We start from the raw sequence: 27,465 nt of genomic DNA on the forward strand, positions 1-27,465 counted from the left end.
AGGAAGTGCCCTTTGAAGCCATTCACTACATGACTGGGGAATGTAACTACGGTGGCCGTGTGACGGATGACTGGGACCGGCGGACGCTGCGCACCATCCTGACGATCTTCTACACCCCCCAGATTCAAGACCCAGACTACAAGTTTGACAACAGCGGCCTGTATTACTCACCACCAGAGGGAGACGTAAGGAACAACTTCTCATATGGTTGAAATGTATTTGTGTGCTTTGTGAAAGCAATAACACAAAAAATCCCACATAGTTATTATTCCCATTATTCCAATCGCTCTAGCTCCAAAACGTTTTAAGTTCTAAACGTCACATTTTCTTTGGGAAATGTCCTTTTCTAGTTTATCCTTTATTTATCCAGGTGAGTCCCATTGAGATCGGGAATCACTTTCTCGAGGGAGCCCTGGTCAAATGAAATGGACTGTTCACCTTAATCGCAAAGCTGTTTATTCTATGGTTGAAACTAAAGGGATGTTCCACCCCAATATCAAAACATTTACTTCAAAGTAGAGCAGGGTTCTCCAACCCTGTTCCTGGAGAGCTACCGTCCTGTTTGTTTTCCAACTGTAATCTAGTGCACCTGATTTTAATTTTACATTTACGTCATTTAGCAGACGCTCTTATCCAGAGCGACTTACAAATTGGTGCATTCACCTTATGATATCCAGTGGAACAACGACTTTACAATAGTACATCTATATATTTTTGGGGGGTGAGGGTAGGGGGGAGGGTTAGAAGGATGACTTAATCCTAACCCAGGTATTCCTTAAAGAGGTGGGGTTTCAGGTGTCTCCGGAAGGTGGTGATTGACTCCGCTGTCCTGACGTCGTGAGGGAGCTTGTTCCACCATTGGGGTGCCAGAGCAGCGAACAGTTTTGACTGGGCTGAGTGGGAACTGTGCTTCCGCAGAGGTAGGGAGGCGAGCAGGCCAGAGGTGGATGAACGCAGTGCCCTTCTTTGGGTGTAGGGACTGATCAGAGCCTGAAGGTACGGAGGTGCCGTTCCCCTCACAGCTCCGTAGGCAAGCACCATGGTCTTGTAGCAGATGCGAGCTTCAACTGGAAGCCAGTGGAGTGTGTGGAGGAGCGGGGTGACGTGAGAGAACTTGGGAAGGTTGAACACCAGACGGGGTGCTGCGTTCTGGATGAGTTGTAGGGGTTTAATGGCACAGGCAGGGAGCCCCGCCAACAGCGAGTTGCAGTAATCCAGACGAGAGATGACACATGCCTGGATTAGGACCTGCGCCGCTTCCTGTGTAATAATTAACTGGTTGATAATCTGAATCAGGTTAGTTACAACTAGGGTTGGAATGAAAACCTACATGAGGGTAGCATCCAGGAATAGTGTTGGAGATCCCTGAAGTAGAGGTGAACTGTACCTTTAAGATCCGAGAAAGATCGGATATAACCCTGGGATTAATCGACACAGGCATGTTCATATGTATTATTAATGCCCATCTGTGCATGAAACATTTACATTGCTCCCACTTAACATAATGCGAAGACACATTACGTATTCATTCATTTCAGTTACGTATTCATGATGTATTTTGTCTTCCCTTATTAAATATGATATTTGTCCATTGGGGCAGCAGGTAGCCTAGTGGTTAGAGCGTTGGACTAGTAACCGAAAGGTTGCAAGATCAAATCCCCGAGTTGACAAGGTAAAAATCTGCTCCTGAACCAGGCAGTTAACCCACTGTTCCTAGGCCGTCATTGAAAATAAGAATTTGTTCTTAACTGATTTGCCTAGTTAAATAAAGGTAAAATAAATAAAAATGATATTTGTTAATGAACAAAGATTATGAAGTGAGAATGAGGAACAGTCAACATGAAGGCATCATAAATACTATAGAACTACACTTTAAATGGTCTAGCTTTGGCAAACTACAGACGTGAAGAGACAGAAGTCAAGAAAGTCAGTTGAGGTGATTTAAGTAGTACATTAACTTGTTCAAGCAAAGTTCACTTTGAGGTACCTTTAAAAAGTCATTAACGATCTCGGCGGCCAATGCCAATCGTGCCATTTAATTTATTTGTGAGAACAATTATAATATATGCACAATTTATTTGGCATTTTCCAAACCCCATATTTTATTCATGAACTTTCATTTACATAGTCATTATTCTAAATGTCACCAATCTCCCCCCTCCCCACCTTCTGAAGTATAACAGTTACATAGACTACACCAAGGCTCTGCCTCTGAATCCGTCTCCTGAGATTTTTGGTATGAACGCCAACGCTGATATCACCAAGGACCAGTCCGAGACGCAGCTGCTCTTCGATAGCATTCTGCTCACACAGGTATGGCCAGCAAACTCACCACAATAGTCCATTGTAGTGCCTTTACTTAAACACACACGTATTATACACACACTGAACACACACACTTGATTTGTACTATAGACATGCAAAGATATGGAATACAAAGTAAGCTCACCAACATTTTGGCACAGTGAATCCCAGTTGTCAGAAGTGTCATGATTGTTGTCCTAATCTGCCATGTCCTCCCATGGCATCCTCATGGCAGTGTTATTTGCCATGCTCTTTTACAGCCATTTTCAAATGACAGTATAAGTTTTATGACAGCTACTTAGAGCAAAGTGCTAGCTATATAGTCCACCTCCATACAACTGTGAACTCACTCAAGTCATATGTAGAGTGACGCACAATAGCAGTGTGTTTTGGCTTGGGATCTATTGAAACAGTGGCTAAAGTTAGCACAGCCCTTTCTTTCCATTGGCATTGAATTTGGAGGTACATCATCAACCAAAGCAAAGCACCCACTCTTGTCACCTATCCCAGATGTCCCAAATCTTTGTACATCATTTATTCTCATGGCATGTCTCCAAACTCAGAGCAAACCCGTGTGTGTGTGTGTGTGTGTGTGTGTGTGTCTGTGTGTGTCTGTGTGTGTCTGTGTGTGTCTGTGTGTGTGTGTGTGTGTGTGTGTGGAGTGCATCAAACATGATTTAGACCTTTTTTATGGAAAACTGTTTATAACATAATATGCACACACACACACACACACACACACACACACACACACACACACACACACACACACACACACACACACACACACACGTCTTACCTATTTTATCAGTATCTTTGCCAGACTTTAATATTTGATTACCTTCCAATAAACTGTACCACGCAACATTAATTAGGAAGAAAAGTTGTTTGTACAGAGATATCTCCCTCCAAAAAACTAAACTCCCTTTAGTGTAAATGCGATGCATTGTTTGCCTTTGACGGAGTATGATAACATGGTGTGACAATCACTGGCTTTGGAGAAACTCTGTGATCCCACTATCATGACCCAAGGCGAGGCCCAGATCCAGACACAGGAGGCATATGGTTGGAGTCTTACTATGTTTATTAATCCAAAAGGAGTAGGCAAGAGAATGGTCGTGGACAGGCAAAAGGTCAAAACCAGATCAGAGTCCAGGAGGTACAGAGTGGCAGACAGGCTCGTGGTCAAGGCAGGCAGAATGGTCAGGCAGGCGGGTACAAAGTCCAGAAACAGGCAAGGGTCAAAACTGTGAGGAATAGAAATAGGAGAAATGCAAAAAGCCGGAGAACAGGAAAACCGCTGGTTGACTTGGAAACATACAAGATGAACTGGCACAGAGATACAGGAAACACAGAGATTAATACACTGGGAAAAATCAGCGACACCTGGAGGGGGTGGAGACAATCACAAGGACAGGTGAAACAGATCAGGGTGTGACACCCACATCTCGTACTCCATTAAAGTTACTTGCTCATAGAAGCTTAGCTTACATCTATCACAACCACTCGCAGTAGAACTCTAAAGGAGTGAACATCAACGTCAACTCACCAACATTACGACCAGAAATACGACTTTCCCGAAGTGGATCCTCTGTTTGGCCCACCACCCAGGACAATGGATCGGATCCCAGCAGGCGACCAAAAACAACGACGCCGTAGAAGAAGGGGCAGACGGAGCGGTCTTCTGGTCAGGCTCCGTAAACGGGCACATCGCACCCCGCTCCCGAGCATACTATTCGTCAATGTCAAGTCTCTTGACCACAGGGTAGACGAAATCCGAGCAAGGGTAGCATTCCAGAGAGACATCCGAGACTGCAACGTTCTTTGTTTCACGGAAACATGGCTCACTCGAGACATGCTATCTGAGTCGATACAGCCACCTGGTTTCTTCGCGCATCGCGCCGACAGAAACAAGCATCTCTCTGGCAAGAAGAAGGATGAGGGTGTATGCCTTATGATTAACGAGACGTGGTGTGATCATAACAACATACAGGAACTCAAGTCATTTTGTTCACCTGACTTAGAATTCCTCACAATCAAATGCCGACCGCATTATCTACCAAGAGAATTCTCTTCGATTATAATCACAGCCGCATATATCCCCCCCAAGCAGACACATCGATGGCCCTGAAAGAACTTCATTGAACTCTATGTAAACTGGAAACCACATATCCTGAGGCTGCATTTATTGTAGCCGGGGATTTTAACAAGGCTAATCTGAAAACAAGGCTCCCCAAATTCTATCAGCATATTGGTTGTGCTACCAGGGCGGGCAAAACCCTAGACCACTGTTATTCTAACTTCCGCGACGCATATAAGGCCCTCCCCCGCCCTACCTTTGGAAAAGCTGACCACGACTCCATTTTGTTGCAGGAAGCTCCCACCCTCCCACCCTGGTCCGACCAATCGGATTCCACGCTTCAAGATTGCTTCGATCACGTGGACTGGGATATGTTCCGCATTGCTGCGAACAACAACATTGACAAATACGCTGACTCAGTGTGCGAGTTCATTAACAAGTGCATCGGTGATGTCGTACCAACAGCGTCTATTAAAACATTCCCCAACCAGAAACCGTGGATTGATGGCAGCATTCGCACAAAACTGAACGCGTGAAACACTGCTTTTAATCAGGGCAAAGTGACCGGAAACATGACCGAATACAAACAGTGTAGCTATTCCCTCCGCAATGCAATCAAACAAGCTAAGCGTCAGTACAGAGACAAAGTGGAGTCGCAATTCAACGGCTCAGACACGAGAGGTATGTGGCCGGGTCTACAGTCAATGCTTCAAGAGGGCCACCATTGTTCCTGTTTCCAAGAAAGCTAAGGTAACTGAGCTAAATGACTACCGCCCTGTAGCACTCACTTCCGTCATCATGAAGTGCTTTGAGAGACTAGTCAAGGATCATATTACCTCCACCCTATCTGACATCCTAGACCCACTCCAATTTGCTTACCAACCCAATAGGTCCACAGACGACGCAATCGCCATCACACTGCACACTGCCCTAACCCATCTGGACAAGAGGAATACCTATGTAAGAATGCTGTTCATCGATTACAGCTCAGCATTTAATACCATAGTACCCTCCAAACTCGTCATTAAGCTCGAGACCCTGGGTCTCGACCCCGCCCTGTGCAACTGGGTCCTGGACTTCCTGACGGGCCGCCCCCAGGTGGTGAGGGTAGGTAACAACATCTCCACCACGCTGATCCTCAACACTGGGTCCACACAAGGGTGCGTTCTCAGCCCTCTCCTGTACTCCCTGTTCACCCACGACTGCGTGGCCATGCACGCATCCAACTCAATCATCAAGTTTGCAGACGACACTTCTGTGGTAGGCTTGATTACCAACAACGACGAGACGGCCTACAGGGAGGAGGTGAGGGCCCTCGGAGTGTGGTGTCAGGAAAATAACCTCGCACTCAATGTCAACAAAACAAAAGAGATGATCGTGGACTTCAGGAAACAGCAGAGGGAGCAGCCCCCTATCTACATTGACGGGACAGTAGTGGAGAGGGTGGAGAGTTTTAAGTTCCTCGGCGTACACATCACGGACCAACTGAAATGGTCCACCCACACAGACAGCGTGGTGAAGAAGGCGCAGAAGCGCCTCTTCAACCGCAGAAGGCTGAAGAAATTTGGCTTGTCACCAAAAACACTCACAAACTTTTACAGATGCACAATCGAGAGCATCCTGTCGGGCTGTATCACCGCCTGGTACGGCAGCTGCTCCTCCCATAACCGGAAGGCTCTCCAGAGGGTAGTGAGGTCTACACAACGCATCACCGGGTGCAAACTACCTGCTCTCCAGGACACCTACACCACCCGATGTCACAGGAAGGCCAAAAAGATCATCAAGGACAGCAACCACCCAAGCCACTGCCTGTTCACCCCGCTAACATCCAGAAGGCGAGGTCAGTACAGGTGCATCAAAGCTGGAACCGAGAGACTGAAAAACAGCTTCTATCTCAAGGCCATCAGACTGTTAAACAGCCATCACTAACATTGAGTCGCTGCTGCCAACATACTGACTCAACTCAAGCCACTTTAATAATGGGAAAATTGATGTAATCAATTTATCACTTGCCACTTTATTATTTATATTAGATATTGTTTACATAACCTACATTATTCATCTCATATGTATATACTGTACGCTATACCATCTACTGCATCTTGCCATCTTGATGTATTAGATGTATCACTAGCCACTTTAAACAATGCCACTTTATATAATGTTTTCATAACCTACATTACTCATCTCATATGTATATACTGTACTCTATGCCATCCTGATGTAATGTATCACTAGCCACCTTAAACAATGCTGCTTTATATGTTTTCATACCCTACAATACTCATCTCATATGTATATACTGTACTTCATACCATCTATTACATCTTGCCTACGCCGTTCGGCCATCACTCATTTATATATTTTTATGTACATATTCGTATTCATTTCTTTACACTTGTGTTTTCAAGGTAGTTGTTGTGGAATTGGTAGATTACTTGTTAGATATTACTGCATGGTCGGAACTAGAAGCACAAGCATTTCGCTACACTTGCATTAACACCTGCTAACCATGTGTATGTGACAAATAAATTTGATTTGATTTGACATCAAACCCAATGGGGTAATTGAGATATTTCTAGAATCTACAGCTGGAGTTTTTTTTATATATTTCTTTATAGCTTTGCTGAAAATTAGGCAGCCAAAACTTTAGGGCTAACTGCTCAGGCATAATGGTGCACAAATAGACACATGCAGACACACAAACGCGCGCACACACACACACACACACATATGCACACATACACTGAGTATTGAAAACATAAAAAACACCTGCTATTTCCATGACCATGGACTGAGCAGGTGAATACAGGTGAAAGTTATGATCCCTTATTTATTGTTAAATCCACTTCAATCAGTGTAGATTAAGGGGAGGAGACAGGTTAAAGAAGGATTTTTAAGCCTTGAGACATGGATTGTGTATGTGTGCTATTCAGAGGGTGAATGGGCAAGACAAAATAATAGTCCACCACCCACAGAACATCCAGCCAACTTGACACAACTGTGGAAAGCATTGGAGTCGACATGGGCCAGAATCCTTTCGACACCATGTAGTTCTGCTGTTCTGAGGGCAAAACTGGGAGAGTGCAACTCAAATATTAGAAAAATGGTCTCAGCCGAGACTCCGCTACTCTAAAAAAAAAAGATTTTGCTAGTACAATTAGGACTCAATGAAGCCTAATCTTGATTCATACTTATCGTCTTCACCAAGATTAATAATAGTTGCAGTCAAGTGTGAACTTTATTAACAGCTAATACGGGACCATTACTCTGAATGACCGATAAACAGGAAGATGCTCCATGTGGAATGAAGCAGCTATTTGTCATTCCTACTGTAACCCCAACTATCATCTAATGATTATCCATTACCGCTGGGTCGTGACAGAGCTACCAGTGAGTAAATATGGCAAGCGGGAAAATAACCATTCTTTAGAATGAATTACTTTGAAAAGTTGAGGGAATTGTTTTTTATTTGTTTCCCTGGCACTCCAGACTTATGCAAGAAAGGGATTTGAAATTTCATGATGACACTTGTTGGTAACCAGTCGTGTGTGTGTGTGTGTGTGTGTGTGTGTGTATGTGTTTTTGCAGGGAGAGTTAACAGTAAGTACCGCTGAGGCCTTGGACCTCAGTGAGCATTACAGATAGCTAGCTGTAAGTAAAGCACAGGGCTTAGACCCAAGGGAGAAACAAGAGTAAGTACAGATAAATTGATGCAGTACCTGTGTGTAGTCAGAATAATCTTGAGTTGTTGAAGGTTATAGTTGGATTTTCATGATAGAGACTAACACTGGTAACAGAAACATTTAAACTTTTTTTTTCACCTTCAACATACCACTAAGTAGCACAAACTTGTATTTGTTGTCCAAACTCGCAAACAACAACTTCTCTGTCTCCTGTCAGTCACGTTCCTCAGGCGGTGATGACAAGTCATCAGACGACATGGTGTATGACGTGGCAGCAGACGTCCTCAGCAAGCTGCCACCCGACTTTGACATAGAGGCATCCATGCGCCGCTTCCCCACCAGCTATAACCAGAGCATGAACACAGTGCTGGTGCAGGAGATGGGCCGCTTCAACAACCTGCTCAGGATTATCCGAGACTCCTGCATCAACATCCAGAAAGCCATCAAAGTAAGGAGAACATTAACCTAATGTACAGGCGTAAAAGAAGCACCTGAGTGGGGTCAATAGAAATCGGAAGCATCCGGTTTTCAGGCTTTGCCTCTATGCTTTTCCTCTAAACCAGATGCATCCGTTTTTCTCCGACCCACTGACGGTGGGAGGACATAGGCTGCATTCCAATTCACTACCCTTCTCCAGATGGGTGCACTCATTCATTTGCCCTAATGCATTTAAAAGTATTGGATTGGTGCAAGCATGGAGTTTCCACCATATTCCTTCCACCAGTCCATTAATTTTCAATCCATTCCAGGCAGGACAATGGCAACAATAGAGACTAAACAAGATATACACAAAGCAAATGTTTTACTTCATAATTATCAGCTATATATATGTGAATCGTAGTAATCTAGCTAGACAGCTAGCTAGTTAACTTCTGCCTAGCCAATATCCAATGGAACAGCGTGGCGCGAAATACAAAAACCTAAAAAAATCAATAAATTCAATGTTTAAAACATACGACTATTTTACACCATTTTAAAGATAAGACTCTCGTTAATCTAACCACATTGTCCGATTTCAAAAAGGCTTTACAGCGAAAGCAAAACATTAGATTATGTTAGGAGAGTACATAGACCAAAATAATCACACAGCCATTTTCCAAGCAAGCATATATGTCACAAAAACCCAAAACACAGCTATATGAAGCACTAACCTTTGATCTTCATCAGATGACACTCCTAGGACATTATGTTATACAATACATGGATGTTTTGTTTAATCAAGTTCATATTTATATCAAAAAACAGCTTTTTACATTGGCGTGTGATGTTCAGAACATGCATTCCCACCAAAAACGTCCGGTGAATTTACTAAATTACTCATCATAAACGTTGACAAAATACATAAGAATTATAGATACAGAACTCCTTTATGCAATTGCTATGTCAGATTTTAAAATAGCTTTTCGGCGAAAGCACATTTTTCAATATTCTGAGTACATAGCTAAGCCATCACGGCTAGCTATTTTGACACCCGCCAAGTTCGGGGCACACTAAACTCAGAATTACTATTAGAAATATTGTATTACCTTTGCTGATCTTCGTCAGAATGCACTCCCAGGACTGCTACTTCTACAAGAAATGTTGTTTTTGTTCCAAATAATCCATAGTTTTGTTCGTGTGTACAGATCACTATCCAAATGGTAACACGCGAGTGAATTTCGAGACAAAACAATTCAAAATGTTCCATTACCGTACTTAGAAGCATGTCAAACACTGTTTAAGATAAATTTTTATGGTATTTTTCGTGTAAAATAGCGATAATATTCCAACCGGACAATAGTGTATTCATTCAAAGAGGAAACGAAAAAACAGCGTGCTCGTGTGAATGCGCATATCCAATCTCTGTCACCAGGCAGACCACTGAGAAACTGAGCTACTATACTCTGCCCAGAGACAGAAGACGCCTCAATCCGATTTCTGAAGGCTTTAGAGAGCCAATGGAAGCCTTAGAAAGTACAGCGTAACCACACAGATACTGTAGTTTCGATAGAGAATCAAAAGAAGAACTACAAATTCTCAGACAGGCCACTTCCTGCTTGGAATTTTCTCAGGTTTTTGCCTGCCATATGAGTTCTGTTATAATCACAGACACCATTCAAACAGTTTTAGAAACTTCAGAGTGTTTTCTATCCAAATCTACTAATAATATGCATATTCTCGCTTCTGGGCAAGAGTAGTAACCAGTTTCAATAGGGTACGTTTTTTATCCGGCCGTGAAAATACTGCCCCCTACACCTTAACAGGTTATTAAACAAGCAAAAATTACCTAAAACAAATCTTAAGCGAGGTACAGTAGATGTCAATACTTCATGGGTATCTAGCTAACAATTCTAAGTGGCTAGCCAGTTAACCCTATTTACTTACTATGGGCCTGAACCTTCCTTCTTCTAGCCAAGACATTGGCAATAGAGACCAAACAATATATACACAAAGCAAACATTTTACTCTATAACTATCAGCTAGCTATATGTGAATCGTAATAATAAAGCTAACCAGGTAGTATAGCAGGCAAAAATGACCTAAAACCAATTTGTTATCCAAGGTAGATGTACATTTTTTGTGTGTATTTAGCTAAAAAAAAAGTGTGGCTATTTCGCTAGCTAACATATCAAGATAAAATATTGTAGTCAGGCAACATATGAGATGAACTGTATATAGGCAACATTTTATTCCGAAGTCAGAGTGTATTTTCTCTCGCTTCAGCTCAAATAATGGCCATTAATTTCAATAAATGTTTTGTCATTTCTTATGTGGTTGCAACATATTTCTTTGCATACTTTCCATTGAAGTTTGCATCGATGCATGCTTCAAAATACAGTACCAGTCAAAGGTTTGGACACACCTACTCATTCCAGGGTTTTTCTTTATTTTTACTATTTTCTACATTGTAGAATATTAGTGAAGACATCAAAACTATGAAATAACACATATCATGTAGTAAAAAAAAGTGTTACAACAAATCAAAATATATTTGATATTCTTCGACGTAGCCACCCTTTGCCTTGATGACAGCTTTGCACACTCTTGGCATTCTTTCAACCAGCTTCATGAGGTAGTCACTTGGAGTGCATTTCAATTAACAGGTGTGCCTTGTTAAAAGTTCATCTGTGGAACTTCTATCCTTAATGCGTTTGAGCCAATCAGTTGTGCTGTGACAGGGTATGGTTGTAATACAGAAGACAGACCTATTTGGAAAAATACCAAGTCTATATTATGGCAAGAACAGCTCAAATAAGCAAAGAGAAACAACAGTCCATCATTAGTTTAAGACATGAAGGTCAGTCAATCCGGAACATTTCAAGAACATTTTCTTCAAGTGCAGTCGCAAAAACCATCACGCGCTATGATGAAACAGGCTCTCATGAGGACCGCCACAGGAAAGTTCACTAGAGTTACCAGCCTCAGAAATTGAAGCCCTAATAAATGCTTCAGAGTTCAAGTAACGGACACATCTCAACATCAACTGTTCAGATGAGACCGTGTGAATCAGGCCATCATGGTTGAATTGCTACAAAGAAACCACTACTAAAGGACACCAATAAGAAGAAGAGACTTCCTTGGGCCAAGAAACACGAGCAATGGACATTAGAGCATTGTAAATCTGTCCTTTGGTCTGATGAATCCAAATTTGAGATTTTTGGTTTTAACCACTGTGTCTTTGTGAGATGCAGAGTAGGTGAACGGATGATTTCCGCATGTGTGGTTCCCACCGTGAAGCATGGAGGAGGAGGTGTGATGGTGCTTTGCAGACACTGTCTGTGATTTATTTAGAATTCAAGGCACACTTAATCAGTATGGCTACCACAGCATTCTGCAGCGATGTTTTTTAATGACCCTCCATACCTACAGGCTGTGTAAGAGCTATCTGGCCAAGAAGGAGAGTGATGGAGTGCTACGTCAGATGACCTGGCCTCCACACTCACCCAACCTCAACCCAATTGAATCTCAATTGGGTTGAGGTTTGAGATGAGTTGGACCGCAGATTTAAGGATTTAATTTTTTTTAACTAGGCAAGTCAGTTAAGAACAAATTCTTATTTACAATGACGGCCTACACCGGCCAAACCCGGACAACGCTGGGCCAATTGTGCGCTGCCCTATGGAACTCCCAATTACGGCCGGTTGTGTTACAGCCTGGATTCGAACCAGGGTGTCTGTAGTGACACCTCTAGCACTGAGATGCAGTGTCTTAGACCGCTGCACCACTCGGGAGCCGTCATAACACGTTAAGGAAAAGCAGCCAACAAATGCTCAGCATATGTGGGAACTCTTTCAAGACTGTTGGAAAAGCATTCCAGGTGAAACTGATTAAGAGAATGCCAAGAGTGTGCAAAGCTGTCATCAAGGAATAGGGTGTATACTTTGAAGATTCTAAAATTTATTTTCATTTGTTTAAATAGTAAAAATAAAGAAAAACCCTGGAATGAGTAGGTCCAAACTTTTGACTGGTACTGTATGTACAAAGTACGCATTTGAGAAGTGCCCTCCTTGCTCCGTTTCGCATACTTTGATTTGGACTCATACTCTGACCCTCCTGTGGTCCAATTTGTGTGCTCGGAGCACAGTAGTATGCATTTTGAGAAACACTCAATGAGACTATTCTTGGGTTGCACATTGCGTCACAATATTATGAATGTTCTCTTGAGGTCTGGTGCCCAACTGAACGTTCTACTCCATGCATTCTCAATGGCAATAATGAGAGAGTGCGCTGCATTGGACGTTTTACAGGCTTCTGACCAATTCTATTTTTTGGTGTTTTTTTTTACTCTGATCTTAACAGTCATAACCATGTCATAATATGGTTACACCTGTTGTGACATATATTGCATTATTTTATGGCTGGTTATGACAACTACATGAGTATCAAAACCCACATTTTTTTTGTGTTTTTTCCCTGCTAAGAACTTTCCTTTTGTTTTACAGTTTGTTTCTTAAATCCTTTGTTGTTGTTGTAATTACATCTTTACAGTCATGTTTTTTTAATCATATTTTAAATAACTTGTAGAAAATGTATTTTATGACACTGTCAAGAAGCATTATGGCCATCATAACCATATAAGCCGGATAGGCCTCTCACGTACACTACCGTTCAAAAGTTTGGGGTCACTTAGAAATGTCCTTGTTTTTGAAAGAAAAGCAAAAAATGTGTCCATTAAAATAACATGAAATTGATCAGAAATACAGTGTAGACATTATTAACTTTTTATGGACAGGTAACGTCCCACTTGGCCAACATCCGGTGAAATTGCAGAGTGCGAAATTCAAACTACAGAATTATAAATATTTTACTTTCATAAAATCACAAGTGTAATACATCAAAATAAAGCTTAACTTCTTGTTAATCCAGCCGCTGTGTCAGATTTCAAATAGGCTTTACGGTGAAAGCACACCATGCGATTATCTGAGGACAGCGCCTCGCATACAAAAGCATGAAAAACATATTTCAACCAGGCAGGTGCGCCACGAATGTCAGAACTAGTGATATAATAAATGCCTTACCTTTGATGATCTTCTTCTGTTGGCACTCAAAGGTCCCAGATACATCACAAATGGTCCTTTTGTTCGATAATGTCCTTTATATCCATAATAACTCAGTTTAGCTGGCGCGCTTCAGGCTCATTTTTCCAAAAACCAGCCTGAAACTCTTTCTAAAGACTGTTGACATCTAGTGGAAGCCCTAGGAACTGCAATCTGGGAGGATTTTGTCTTATAATAATAGTGACAGCCATTGTAAACAGTGGTAGCCTGAATTTAGTTTTTTTGGGGGATGGTTTGTCCTCGGAGTTTCGCCTGCCATATCAGTTTTGTTATACTCACAGACATTATTTTAACAGTTTTAGAAACTTTAGAGTGTTTTATATCCAAATCTAGAAATCTATCTAATTATATGCATATCCTAGCTTCTGGGCATGAGTATCAGGCAGTTTACTTTGGGCACGCTTTTCATCCGGACATGAAAATACTGCCCCCTACCCGAGAGGTTAATGTTATAAATGACTATTGTAGCTGGAAACGGCTGATTATTATTATTATTATTATTATTTTGATGGATATCTACATAGGCGTACAGAGGCCCATTATCAGCAACCATCGCTCCTATGTTCCAATGGCACGTTGCGTTAGCTACTCCAAGTTTATCATTTTAAAGGCTAATTGATCATTAGAAAACCCTTTTGCAATTATGTTAGCACAGCTGAAAACTGTTGTTCTGATTAAAGAAGCAATAAAACTGGCCGCCTTTAGACAAGTTGAGTATCTGGAGCATCAGCATTTGCGGGTTCGATTACAGGCTCAAAATGGCCAGAAACAAAGACCTTTCTTCTGAAACTCGTCAGTCTATTCTTGTTCTGAGAAATGAAGTCTATTCCATGCGAGAAATTGCCAAGAAACTGAAGATCTCATAAAACACTGTGTACTACTCCCTTCACAGAACAGCGCAAACTGGCTCTAACAAGAATAGAAAGAGGAGTGGGAGGCCCGGGTGCACAACTGAGCAAGAGGTCAAGTACATTAGAGTGTCTAGTTTGAGAAACAGACACCTCACAAGTCCTCAACTGGCAGCTTCATTAAATAGTACCCGCAAAACACGTGTCTCAACGTCAACAGTGAACACACGACGGTGATTATGAACGACGATGAGACTGCCTATACGGAGGAGATCAGTGACCTGGCAGTGTGGTGCCAGGACAACAGCCTCTCCTTCAACGTCAGCAAGACAAAGGAGCGGATAGTGGACTACAGGAAACGGAGGGCCGAGCCCGCCCCCATCCACATCGAAGGGCCTGTACTGGAGCAGGTCGAGTGCTTCAAGTTCCTCGGTGTCTATGTCACTAAGGACAACACATACCAACACAGTTGTGAAGAAGGCACGACAATGCCTCTTCCCCATCAGGAGGCTGAAAAGATTTAGCATGGGCCCTGAGATCCTCAAACAGAACTACAGCTGCACCATTGAGAGCATCTTGACTAGCTGCGTCACCGCTTGGCATTGCAACTGCTTGGCATCTGACCGCAAGGCACTACAGAGTGTAATTTATACGGCCCAGTACATTTATACCAGGCAATGTCAGAGGAAGGCCCAAAAAATGGTCAAAGACTGAAGCCACCCAAATCATAGACTGTTCTCTCTGCTACCACATGGCAAGTGGTACCGATGCACCAAATCTGGAACAAACAGAACCCTGAACAGCTTCTACCCACAAACCATAAAACTGCTAAATAGTTAATTCGGGTAGCTATATCCCCCCTTTTTTTACTAACTATTTTGACACATACACCACTGCTAATTATATATCCTGTTGCTCAGTCACTTTCCCCTTCCTATATGTACATATCTACCTCAATTACCTCGTACCCCTGCACATTGACTCGGTACTGGTACCCAGTGTATATAGCCAACTTATCATTACTCATTGTGCATATATTCCTCAAGTTATTCGTTTTCTATTATATTTCTTTCTGCATTGTTGGAAATTACACGTAAGTAAGCATTTCACACTTCGTCTACACCTGTTGTTTACGAAGCATGTGACAAATACAATTTGAGAAAGTACATAAAAGTGTCTTGGAAACGCAATGACATTTCAAAAGGAAGCAAATCATTTGTAGGAAAACCCTTTGTCATCATTGTGATGTTGTCAGATTGACTTTACAATAACAATAATCAAGGGCGTAACTTTGGTTTTAGAAGTGGGGGGCCATAACCTGGCGGGGGGTCTGGTGGTCCTCCCTCAGAAATTTTTGGCATCTAAAGCTCATTTCCAGCATTTTTACCCAATTGGGTATTGGACACTTTTATTGTAAACACTTCTACATGAAGGTGGATGCTACCATGATTATGATAATCCTGAATGAATCGTGAGTAATGATTAGTGAGGACATTATATACGCACAAATATCATACCCCCCAAAAAATGCTCTGCTGTTAGTGTAATGGTGAGAGGTTAGCATGTCTTGGGGGTTTGATATTCATGCGTCTAACTTTCTCACTCATAATTATTCTGAATTTATTCAGGATTATCCGGAATCATGGTAGCATCCACATTAATGTAGAAGCTTTTAGAAACATATTATACTCTTATTTACAATAAAAGTTACTCCAAAATGACACAATACATTATTTACTACTAATTTCTATTGGGCACAAAATAATCTGAAACACAACCAAAACAAACAGCAAATGCATCCAACAAATGTGTAGTTACAAGATTGGTATAGTCATTGCATGCTATGAATGTGGGACCAAATACTTAACTTTTTACTACTTAATACAAGTGAATTTGTCCCAATACTTTTGCTCCCCTAAAATGGAGGACAATGTTCAAAAAGTGCTGTTATTTCTAAACGGTTCACCTGATATGGATGAATACCCTCAAATGAAAGCTGGCAGTCTATACTTTAACTTCATAGTCATTGTTTGTTTTAAAATCCAAACTTTTGGAGTATAGAGCCAAAAGAAGAGAAAATGCTTCACTTTCCCAATATTACTGAGGGCACTGTAATTCATATCATAGGTGTAATAGTACTGTTGAGCCCTTTTTACTTGCACATAATATAGCTGGATCGCCCCGTCCTGCCCCTAGGGGTCCACCGCCCTGCAGCGCCCCAAACCAAAACACTGCACTCATTTTCAGGATCTTAGTGAAACAGTCATTATTGGTTTCAGGTGTGTTAGGCTAAGGCCAGAGTGACTGAGCAGCCCAGCAGCTAGGGATGGCCTAAATAGGTATCTCCCCTGAAATGGCCATGTTTTCCATACAGACTCCTTTTGTTGTACAGTATTCCATATATGGCATCCAGACCATATGACAGTTACAGTATAGCCTTAATCTTGTAATAAATCTAATATACTTTATAACTTGACATTTCTGCCACACATTGTGGGAGGATAACCAACCTTCCAATTAATGGCAATGCATTTCTTAGCCCCTATAAATGCTAGGTTACACAGTTTCTTCTGATAAGTCTCCAGTATCAACGTTTTCAAGCAAACAAAAACAGGGAGAAGGGAGATACTAAGATGCTGGGATAAAAGAACATCCTCTTTCCCAGAATTCAGCTAGCCTTCACAAGACCATTACACATGCAATCTGTCCCTGTTTGTGTTTTACACCTCCAGCAGAGGAATTACATTTCTGAGTGCATGTAATTCAGTTTCACTGGCATATAGTACGTTGTATGGATGGTCTTAAACTGCAGTAATTTATGTCTGCGATTATATGAACATGACTGGGCATTCAATAATACAGTATCTATATCCATTCATTATCATCAATAGCTTCTACCAGGTCTTCCTCACATTTTCATTTGACATGTTTTGAGATATTGGGAAAAGCCTCTATCTTGATACAGTTTGGAAATCAACTTTGAAACTATTTTTAAGGTAGCCTGACAAACCTCCAACCTTGAAACATCTGGCTTGTCCAGTGTTTGCTGCACAGAGAATATAGTGTTGTATCTGCAAAAATTCACCTCAGCTTCGTCACAGAATTGTCTTTCTTGGCTGCCTGACCCTGCTGAGATCCTGTCACCATCTAATCCTCCTAAGATGAGGCATGACAAAAAATGACCTTGGTGTGCATTTATATATTATATTATCAAAGAATAGAATCAATGGTTCAATAATTGAAATGACCATTATTCCCAGATCCCAGACTGTAGCTTTAAGACACCTGTCACCAACTGATCCTGCTAAGACATGATGAGCGTAATGTGTTGTGTACTGACTGTGCACCATGACAGTGAAGCCTGAATTGCTGTGTTTGTGTGAAAAGTAGGGAATTAGCTAGGGAAGCTGACAGTTCAATAATGTTACATTGCTATATTAACTAATCCAAACTTACATTGCACTGAAAAAATGTCAATCTTTTGGCTGCTGGTTTCATTCAGGTCTTGTGTGATTGAGGCAAACGAATAGCTAACTTTAGCAAACTTTTGGCCAGCTCTCTTTCTAATGGTACATCAACTTGCGAAAGCTAGCCAGGTTCATTTACTTCTATTGAAACGGGACAAAACAAAGTCTACAAAACATTTCCATACAAACAACAGCTGTTAGATAGCAATATAAGGTGGCTATTATTACTATCTGACAGATAGCTAGAGGCTAGAGCTGAACTGGCTGTGGTAGCTACTAGCTAGCTAATTAATTCACCTCAGTCGAGAGGGGATGAAACAGTAGCTAACGTTACATGTCAGTTATACTAGCTAATAGCTCAACACTGGGAATAAACACAAGTTTTTTTTCTGTCAAGTTAAACAGCAGTTACCTTGACAGCTACATCAGTCAACTAAAGAGTAGGCAGTTTCTGCTCTGCTTGCTTTTCCAACTCTGAGAAAGAGCGCAACACACTGATTGCAGCTTCATCAGTTCAACTCTCCCGTGCTGGTCCAGCCAGCCATACAGAAGCTTTGCCTTTCACACAGCCTGTCTGCCCTCTCTGTGGTGTCCGCATGGTCCCAAATCTGGCTGAAAACTTCAAACAGCCTACCCGATCACTCTGGGGCGTCTGCATGGTCCTAAAGCACACCGTTGCCACTTTTTGTATCACATTGCAATGATAAAACTGGGGGTACAAAAGTGCAATTTCAGGATGTGGGGTGACATGACCTCCCCGTCCCCAGTGATAGTTGCGCCCCTGACAATAACCAAATGATTGGATAGACAAATAATTAGTGAATTAATCTAACGCAGCAGATGACAGGGTGAGTTTAGAATTCTCGAACATATGACAAAAGCAGCTTCAATTTGACTGAGATTGTGACTTGCAACCTGACTTTTCTTCCGAATTCCGAAAAAAGATATATTCCGATTTTGATGCACCAAGTCTGATACGTTTTCCCCCCACTTTTCCGGAAAATCTGCATAACGTCACAAACACTGCTGCAGCGGCCATTCTCTCGAAGTATTCGGACGAAAAAACTGACTTGTGAGAAAGCGCTTTTAGATGTAGTATAACTAGCTAACTAGCTAAGAGTGAAGGGAGAGTACTGGACTTGTTAGTTAATGTTAGCATTCCTAGCTAGTAGATTTGGCGACATCTTAATGACGACAAAGTTGTTTCCTACTAATTATTTGTGTACTTTAGCAATACCATCGTATTTTCAAGACACTAATTTAGACGAAACAATAATTTTGGGAGTCACGATGGCTGAGACATCAGAATTTAGAATCTTCATAACAATGGCATGACGCGACTGAGTGATGGAGGTGCAACCCATGAAGAGGGCTTGTTCTAAGTGTACTGGTTCAAATGGACTTGATGAGAAGTTTATTTTGAGTGCAAAGGGCTAGCCACTGTTTTACCCCACTGAAAAGCAGAGCTGGGCTCAAAAGCATTCGATTCCTGTCGACTAAAGTTGTTCAAATGGTAAATTCACTAGATTAAAGTGACTCTCATACTCCGTGATGTATACCCTCAAAGCCTAATCCAACAACATAAATGTAAACAAGAAATATACAAACAATGGAGCCAATACATCCCATGAGAGAACACACTTAGTGTTCTTCAGTCTTGTATTCAAGCGCTGGACTAATCTCTGCCTCGATCCTACTCCGTGTGAATGCCTCAGCTCTGAGGTGGTACTCGAGAGGGCACCCTCTGTGTCTAAGTGGGCCCTAGTAATCCCTTCAGAGACAAACAGTAGCTCTAGGGAGCCTCCCTAGGGCACCGTCACTGTAGAGCTCCCACACTGAGTGTGTTACCCTTATAATCTGTTCGGTAGGGGTTTTGAACTAAGTCCCTGTCTCAACGAGTCGACTATTCAGATGAAGCTCCAGTCCTGTGGGGTTAAAGCAGGAACGGGATGATGAGTAGGGTTATCGAGAGGTGACAGTGATTTGAGTGGAGTGGAGCCTCTTGCGTAGCCTTTCTCAAGTACCCGTTATTTGGCTGTCACATCTCCGGAGGGATGTTCTAAACGGACAAGCCTGGATCTCTTCCTGGCTGCTACACTCTAGAGTCTGGGACTCTCTTCTTCCTAGATCTGAGATGGGCTATAGTGTTCACTGTTCAGCATACCTACTGTACATAGGACTTTAAGAAATTTGGGTTTCGCTTTGTGTATACAGTATGTATGGGTATTATGATTTATGTATTATTTAGGCTAGCCCACTATAACTCCCGAGTGGCGCAGTGGTCTAAGGCTATGCATCTCAGTGCTAGAGGTGTCACTATAGACACCCTGGTTCGATTCCAGACTGTATCACAACCAGCCGTGATTGGGAGTCCCATAGGGTGGCGCACAATTAGACCAGCGTCTTCTGGGTTTGGCTGGTGTAGGCCATCATTGTAAATAAGAATTTGTTCTTGACTGACTTGCCTAGTTAACTAAAATAACTGCAATGTATTGCCATACCTCTTGTCTTAACTCTGTTTCTGTATGCGTGCATGTCTGTTTTTGCATGTGTGGTGTGTGCACGTGTCTGTGTGTGTGTGTGTGTCAGGGCCTGGTGGTGATGTCTGGTGAGCTGGAGGAGGTGGTGAACAGCATTCTGAAAGGTCGTATCCCTGGCATGTGGATAAAGAAGTCCTACCCCAGCCTCAAACCCCTGGGCAGCTACGTCAATGACTTCCTGGATAGGCTCAAGTTCCTACAGGTACACGCTCCGGTGTGAAGTTTCCCCTAGGTAGTGAAGAATGGCGCCGGGGGGATGGCTGCCATTTTACGGGCTTGTTTTTTCCCCGCATTGTTTGTAACTTATTTTGTACATCATGTCAGTGCTACCGTCTCTTATGACCGAAAAGAGCTTCTGGATATCAGAACTTCTGGATGAGCTCCATCTGAGACCATCCTACCAACAGGACATTAAAAACTGTAATATCTTATGTTTCACCGAGTTGTGGCTAAACGCCGACACAGATAATATACAGTTGGCTGGGTTTTCCATGCATCTACAGGACAGAATAGCTACGGCCGGTAAGATGAGGGGTGGGGGTGTGTGTCTGTTATTTGTCAATAACAGCTGGTGCGCAATGTCTAATATTAAGGTAGTCTCGAGGTATTGCTCGCCTGAGGTAGAGTACCTCATGATAAGCTGTAGACGACACTATCTACCAAGAGATTTTTCATCTGGATTTTTCCTGACGGGCCGACCCCAGGTGGTAAGGCCAACACATCTTCCATGCTAATTCTTAACAAGGGGGCCCTTCAGGGGTGCGTGCTCAGTCCCCTGCTGTACTCCCTGTTCACTCATGACTGCACGACTCCAACACCATCATTAAGTTTGCCGATGACACAACAGTGATGAGCCTGATCACAGACAACGATGTAACAGCCTATAGGGAGGTGGTCAGAGATCTGGCAGTGTGGTGCCTGAACAACAACCTCTCCCTCAACGTGAGCAACACAAAGGAGATGATCGTGGACTACAGGAAAAGGAGGGCCGAACACGCCCCCATTCACATCAACGGGGCTGTAGTGGAGCGGGTCGAGAGTTTCAAGTTCCTTGGTGTCCACGTCACCAACAAACTATCATGGTCCAAACACATCAAAAGGTTTTGAAGAGGGCACGACAATGCCTTTTACCCCTCAGGAGAATGAAAAGATTTGGCGTGGGTCCCCAGATCCGCACCATCGAGAGCATACTGACCGGTTACATCACCGCCTGATATGGCAACTGCTCAGCATCCAACCGTAAGGCGCTACAGAGGGTATGTGTGTACAGCCCAGTACATCACTGGGGCCAAGCTTCCTGCCATCCAGGACCTATATACTAGGCGGTGTCAGAAGAAGGCCCAAAACGTTGTCAAACTCCAGTCACCCAAGTCATAGACTGTTCTCTCTGCTACCGCACGGCAAGCGGCACCGGAGCGCCAAGTCTAGGTCCTAAAGGCTCCTTAACAGCTTCTACCCCCAAGCCATTAATCAAATGGCCACCCGGACTTATTTTTACACTACTGCTACTCGCTGTTTATTATCTATGCATAATCACTTTACCCCTACCTACATGTACAATCTACCTCGACTAACCTGTACCCCCGCAAATATTTTTTACTTTAGGTTATTTAGTAAATATTTTGTGTTGTTGGTTAAGGTCTTGTAAGTAAGCATTTCACGGTAAGGTCTACACCTGATGTATTCGGTGCATGTGACAAACAGTTTGATTTAATTTGATCTAGGATTAGCTTCCCCTCCCCCAAACCTAACGTTAATCATTATAGTGGAAAATGCTCAACTGACCAAAGATCAGCGTCTAGAGGCAACGTCACCTAATACTCTCAGATACACAATAAGTAATGCTTGTTGACATTTCTAATTTAGCTAATTGGCTAGCTAGCTACTTGGGCCCATATAAAGTTAGCTGATACACAGCATGCTTCACACTTCACATACACTACATGACCAAAAGTATGTGGACACCTGCTCGTCGAACATCTCATTCTAAAATCATGGCCATTAATATAGAGTTTGCTGCTATAACAGCCTCCACTCTTCTGGGTAGACTTTCCACTAGATGTTGGAACATTGCTACAGGGACTTGCTTCCATTCAGCCACAAGAGCATTAGTGAGGTCAGGCACTGATGTTGGGCGATTAGGCCGAGCTCGCAGTCAGCGTTCCAATTCATCCCAAAGGTGTTTGATGGAGTTGAGGTCAGGGCTCTGTGCAGAACAGTCAAGTTATTCCACACCGAATTCGAAAAACCATTTCTGTATGGACCTCGCTTTGTGCATTGTCATGCTGAAACAGGGAAGGGCCTTCCTCATACTGTTGCCACAAAGTTGGAATTACAGAATTGTCTTGAATTTCATTGTATGCTGTAGCGTTAAGATGTCCCTTCCCTGGAACTAATGGGCCGAATCATGAAAAACAGCCCCAGAGCATTATTCCTCCTCCACCAAACTTTACAGTTGGCACTTTGCATTCGGCAAGTAGCGTTCTCCTGGTATCCGCAAAACCCAGATTTGTTCGTTAAACTGGCAGATGGTGAAGAGTGATCCATCAATCCATTTTAGCCCAAACAACTACCTCTTCCCCTACTGTATTTATTTTGCTCCTTTGCACCCCATTTTTTCTACTTTGCACTTTCTTCCACTACAAATCTACCATTCCAGTGTTTTACTTGCTATATTGTATTTACTTTGCCTCCATGGCCTTTTTTGCCTTTATTTCCCTTATCTCACCTCATTTGCTCACATTGTATATAGACTTATTTTTCTACTGTATTATTGACTGTATGTTTGTTTTACTCCATGTGTAACTCTGTGTTGTTGTATGTGTCGAATTGCTTTGCTTTATCTTGGCCAGGTCGCAATTGTAAATGAGAACTTGTTCTCAACTTGCCTACCTGGTTAAATAAAAAAATCCAATGGCGGTGAGCTTTACACCACTATAGCTGACATTTGGCATTGCGCATGGTGATCTTAGGCTTGTGTGCGGCTGCTCGGCCATGGAAACCTATTTTATGAAGCTCCTAGTGAACAGTTATTGTGCTGACATTGCTTCCAGAGGCAGTTTGGAACTCTGTTCTGAGTATTGCAACCGAGGACAGACTAATTTTACGTGCTTCAGTGCTCAGCGGTCCCATTTTGAGAGCTTTGTGGTTAAGCCGATGTTGCTCCTAGACGTTTCCACTTCGCACTTACAGTTGACCGGGGCAGCTCTAGCAGGGCAGAAATTTGACAAACTGACTTGTTGGAAAGGTTGCATCCTATGACGGTGCCACATTGAAAGTCACTGAGCCATTCAGTAAGGTCATTCTAATGCCAATGTTTGTCTATGGAGATTGCATGGATGTGTGCTCGATTCTATGCACCTGATAGAGCCGAATTCCTATTTTCTGTGTATATGTGTACTGAGCAGATGTTACGCACGCCTCTAGAAAAAGGGAATGCAACACCCTGCTACAACGTAACTCTCCGTGGTGTGAAAGAGGTATGAAAGTGTAGGTGCGAGCAAGGATGACCAAAAAGGCAGAGAATACCGCTTACAGGGAATTTTAATCCTTCACACGGTAAGTTTGGGGAAAAGGGGCTTGACGGAACCAAAGCAAAGAAAGTAAATATCAAAGCCCCCTCTCCTACCTTACCTGCCTACCCACTACTTACCTAATTAGCACCACCTGGTGCACTAACCAAAATACAGGGGATGGTCCGTCCAGGTCTTTCCTAGTGTGCATAGACAATAAATTACTATGGGTATATGTATGCCCGCGGGCCTCTTGCCTAAGCACTCCCTAGGTGCCTTCCCCTTCCCCCCTGGGAACAAATGAAACAGAATAAGTAACAATTTCACAACTAAACTGAGAAAACTCAGGACATTAAATAAGCTCTCTCTCTCTGAGCAACAAACTAACACAGAACATAATAAGGTTTCTCAGCAACAACTAACTAAGTACATACCAAATTCTCTTTCTGAGAAACAACCAACATATATAACCCTCTGCCATCAACCTCCTCTCTCAGCAAATATCTCTCAGCAAATATCTCTCAGCAAATATCTCTCAGCAAATATCTCTCAGCAAATATCTCTCTCTCTTCCTGTTTCTGAGCAACAGAACTGGGGCTTATATAGCTTCAGAAGAAGTTAGTAATTGGAGACAGCTGCGTCCTGACGAGGGGGCGGGGTCAGCTCTCCAATCAGCAATGGGGCCGACCAATCAGCTGCTTGGAGAATTTCAGGAAGCCATTACCTGAAACACACTCACAAATATACAAACTACAACACAGAAACTGGGGAACGTAACAGCAGACGTAAAAAGAAAACACAAACAAAAAAAACATGAAGCAAAGTAGGTCTGTGCTTGAGGCGCTATGCCTTTTTAGGTCTTTTTAGCTCAGTCTCCTCTCCTGATGTACCAACAAAAATCTGTGAATACATACAAGGTGTATACATTTGAAGAAAGTTTACAGATGAAGTCGGAAGTTTACATACACTTAGGTTGGAGTCATTAAAACTTGTTTTTCAACCTCTCCACAAATGTCTTGTTAACAAACTATAGTTTTGGCAAGTCGGTTGGGACATCTACTTTGGGCATGACACAAGTAATTTTTCCAACAATTGTTTACAGAACGATTATTTCACTTATAATTCATTGTATCACAATTCCAATGGGTCAGAAGTTTACATACACTAAGTTGACTGTGCGTTTAAACAGCTTGGAAAATGTGGATGTATTTCAAGGCCTACCTTCAAACTCAGTGCCTCTTTGCTTGACATCATGGGAAAATCAAAAGAAATCAGCCAAGACCTCAACAAAAACAATATTGTAGACCTCCACAAGTTTGGTTCAATTTCCAAACACCTGAAGGTACCACGTTCATCTGTACAAACAATAATATGCAAGTATAAACACCGTGGGACCACACAACTGTCATGCTTTTCAGGAAGGAGATGCGTTCTGTCTCCTAGAGGAGAACGTACTTTGGTGCTAAAAGTGCAAATCAATTCCAGAACAACAGCAAAGGACCTTGTGAAGGTATTGGATGAAACCGATACAAAAGTATCAATATCCACAGTAAAATGAGTCCTGTATCGACATAACCTGAAAGGCCGCTCAGCAAGGAAGAAGCCACTGATCCAAAACCGCTATAAAAAAAGCCAGACTACGGTTTGCAACTGAACATGGGTACAAAGATGGTACTTTTTGGAGAAATATCCTCTGGTCGGATGAAACAAAAAATAGAACTGTTTGGCTATAATGACCATCGTTATGTTTGGAGGGGGAGGCTTGCCAGCCGAAGAGCACCATCCCAACCATGAAGCACGGGGGTGGCAGCATCATGTTGTGGGGGTGCTTTGCTGCAGGAGGGAATGGTGCACTTCACACAATAGATGGCTTCATGAGGGGGGGAAATTATGTAGACATATTGAAGCAACATCTCAAGACATCAGTCAGGAAGTTAAAGTTTGGTCGCAAATGGGTCTTCCAAATGGACAATGACCCCAAGCATACTTCCAAAGTTTTGTCAAAATGGCTTATGGACAACAACGTCAAGGTATTGGAGTGGCCATCACAAAGCCCTGACCTCAATCTTATAGAAGATTTCTGGGCAGAACTGAAAAAGCATGTGTGAGTAAGGAGGCCTACAAACCTGACTCAGTTACACCAGCTCTGTCAGGAGGAATGGGCCAAAATTCACCCAACTTATTGTGGGAAGCTTGTGGAAGGCTACCCAAAACGTTTGACCCAAGTTAAACAATTTAAAGGCAATGCTACCAAATACTAATTGAGTGTATGTAAACTTCTGACCCACTGGGAATGTGATGAAAGAAATGAAAGCTGAAATAAATAATTCACTCTGCTATTATTCTGACATATCACATTTTTAAAATAAAGTGGTGATCCTAACTGACCTAAGACAGGGAATTTTTACTAGGATTAAAACCTGTTGAGGCCACGGGTTAGCAATGAACCCTGAGACGGGATTGCTAGCAAGGCTGGAAATTCAAAACATCAAAAATCTAATAATTTCAATTTCTCAAACAATCAACTATTTTACACCATTTAAAAGATAAACATCTCCTTAATCTAACCACATTGTCCGATTTTCAAAGAGGCTTTACGGCTAAAGCATAAAGTTAGATTATGTTAGGACAGTACATAGCCACAAAAGTACAAACATCCATTTTCAATTCAAGGTCAGGCGTCACCAAAAGCAGAAACCAGCTAAAATTATGCACCAACCTTTGACAATCTCCATCAGATGACACTCCTAGGACATTATGTTATACAATACATGCATTTTTTGTTCCATCAAGTTCATATTTATATCCAAAAACCGCATTTTACAGTAGCTGTGAAATTCTGATTTTTTTCTTCTCTGAAATGCTTCCGGTGAACAACGTTACAATTTTCAAAATTACTATTCGAAAACATTGGTAAATTATAATATTGTCATTCAAATAATTATAGTTTAACATTTCGTAAATGATACTGTCTTGCCAGATTTCAAAATAACTTTACTGGGAAATCACAAGTTGCAATAAACCAGGTGCTGTGCTAAGAACAATAAGCTAGCCTAATTAGCTTAGCATCATCTTGTAACCATGTAATATCAATAATACTATTGTCAATAATCCATTACCTTTGATTATCTTCATCCATTGGCAGTTCCAGGAATTCCAGGTCCACAACAAATGTGGTTTCTTTTGACAAAGTTCATAATTGATGTCCAAAGAACTCCAAGTTGTTCCATGTTGTTAGCGCTTCGGTGGCTACTAAAAAGTAGCGCGGGGGAGTGTGTGAAGTCACGGCAAAAAGTTAAAAAAGTTACAAAAATAATCTATTTATGTTTGTTCAAACATGTCAAACGTTGTTTAGCATCAATCTTTAGAGCCATTTTTAACGTGAAACATCAGTAATGTTTCAACCCGACCTCACCTGTGTCTAGAAAAACGTTTTTGAAAAATGTCCCGTGTCTCATGATTACGCAGGTGCAGGCCATAATGGAAGTGAC

The 27,465-nt window shown here is 42.2% G+C and overlaps 1 protein-coding gene across 2 annotated transcripts in view; it reads left to right on the plus strand.

Moving 5' to 3' along the window:
* The window catches only part of dnah7 (dynein, axonemal, heavy chain 7), a 247,939-nt gene that overhangs the window by 209,596 nt on the left and 10,878 nt on the right, over positions 1–27,465 (plus strand). Inside the window, exons 61-65 of one of the 2 annotated variants that reach the window (XM_029710817.1) lie at positions 3–185; positions 2,176–2,313; positions 7,976–7,987; positions 8,288–8,518; positions 20,512–20,664. In XM_029710817.1, the coding sequence (XP_029566677.1) occupies positions 3–185; positions 2,176–2,313; positions 7,976–7,987; positions 8,288–8,518; positions 20,512–20,664 (717 nt within the window). The remainder of the gene's footprint in view (positions 1–2; positions 186–2,175; positions 2,314–7,975; positions 7,988–8,287; positions 8,519–20,511; positions 20,665–27,465) is intronic. The other variant, XM_029710818.1, reaches the window with a different exon arrangement.

Source organism: Salmo trutta, chromosome 24 (genome assembly GCF_901001165.1).
Source record: "Salmo trutta chromosome 24, fSalTru1.1, whole genome shotgun sequence".
Lineage (NCBI taxonomy): Eukaryota > Metazoa > Chordata > Actinopteri > Salmoniformes > Salmonidae > Salmo > Salmo trutta.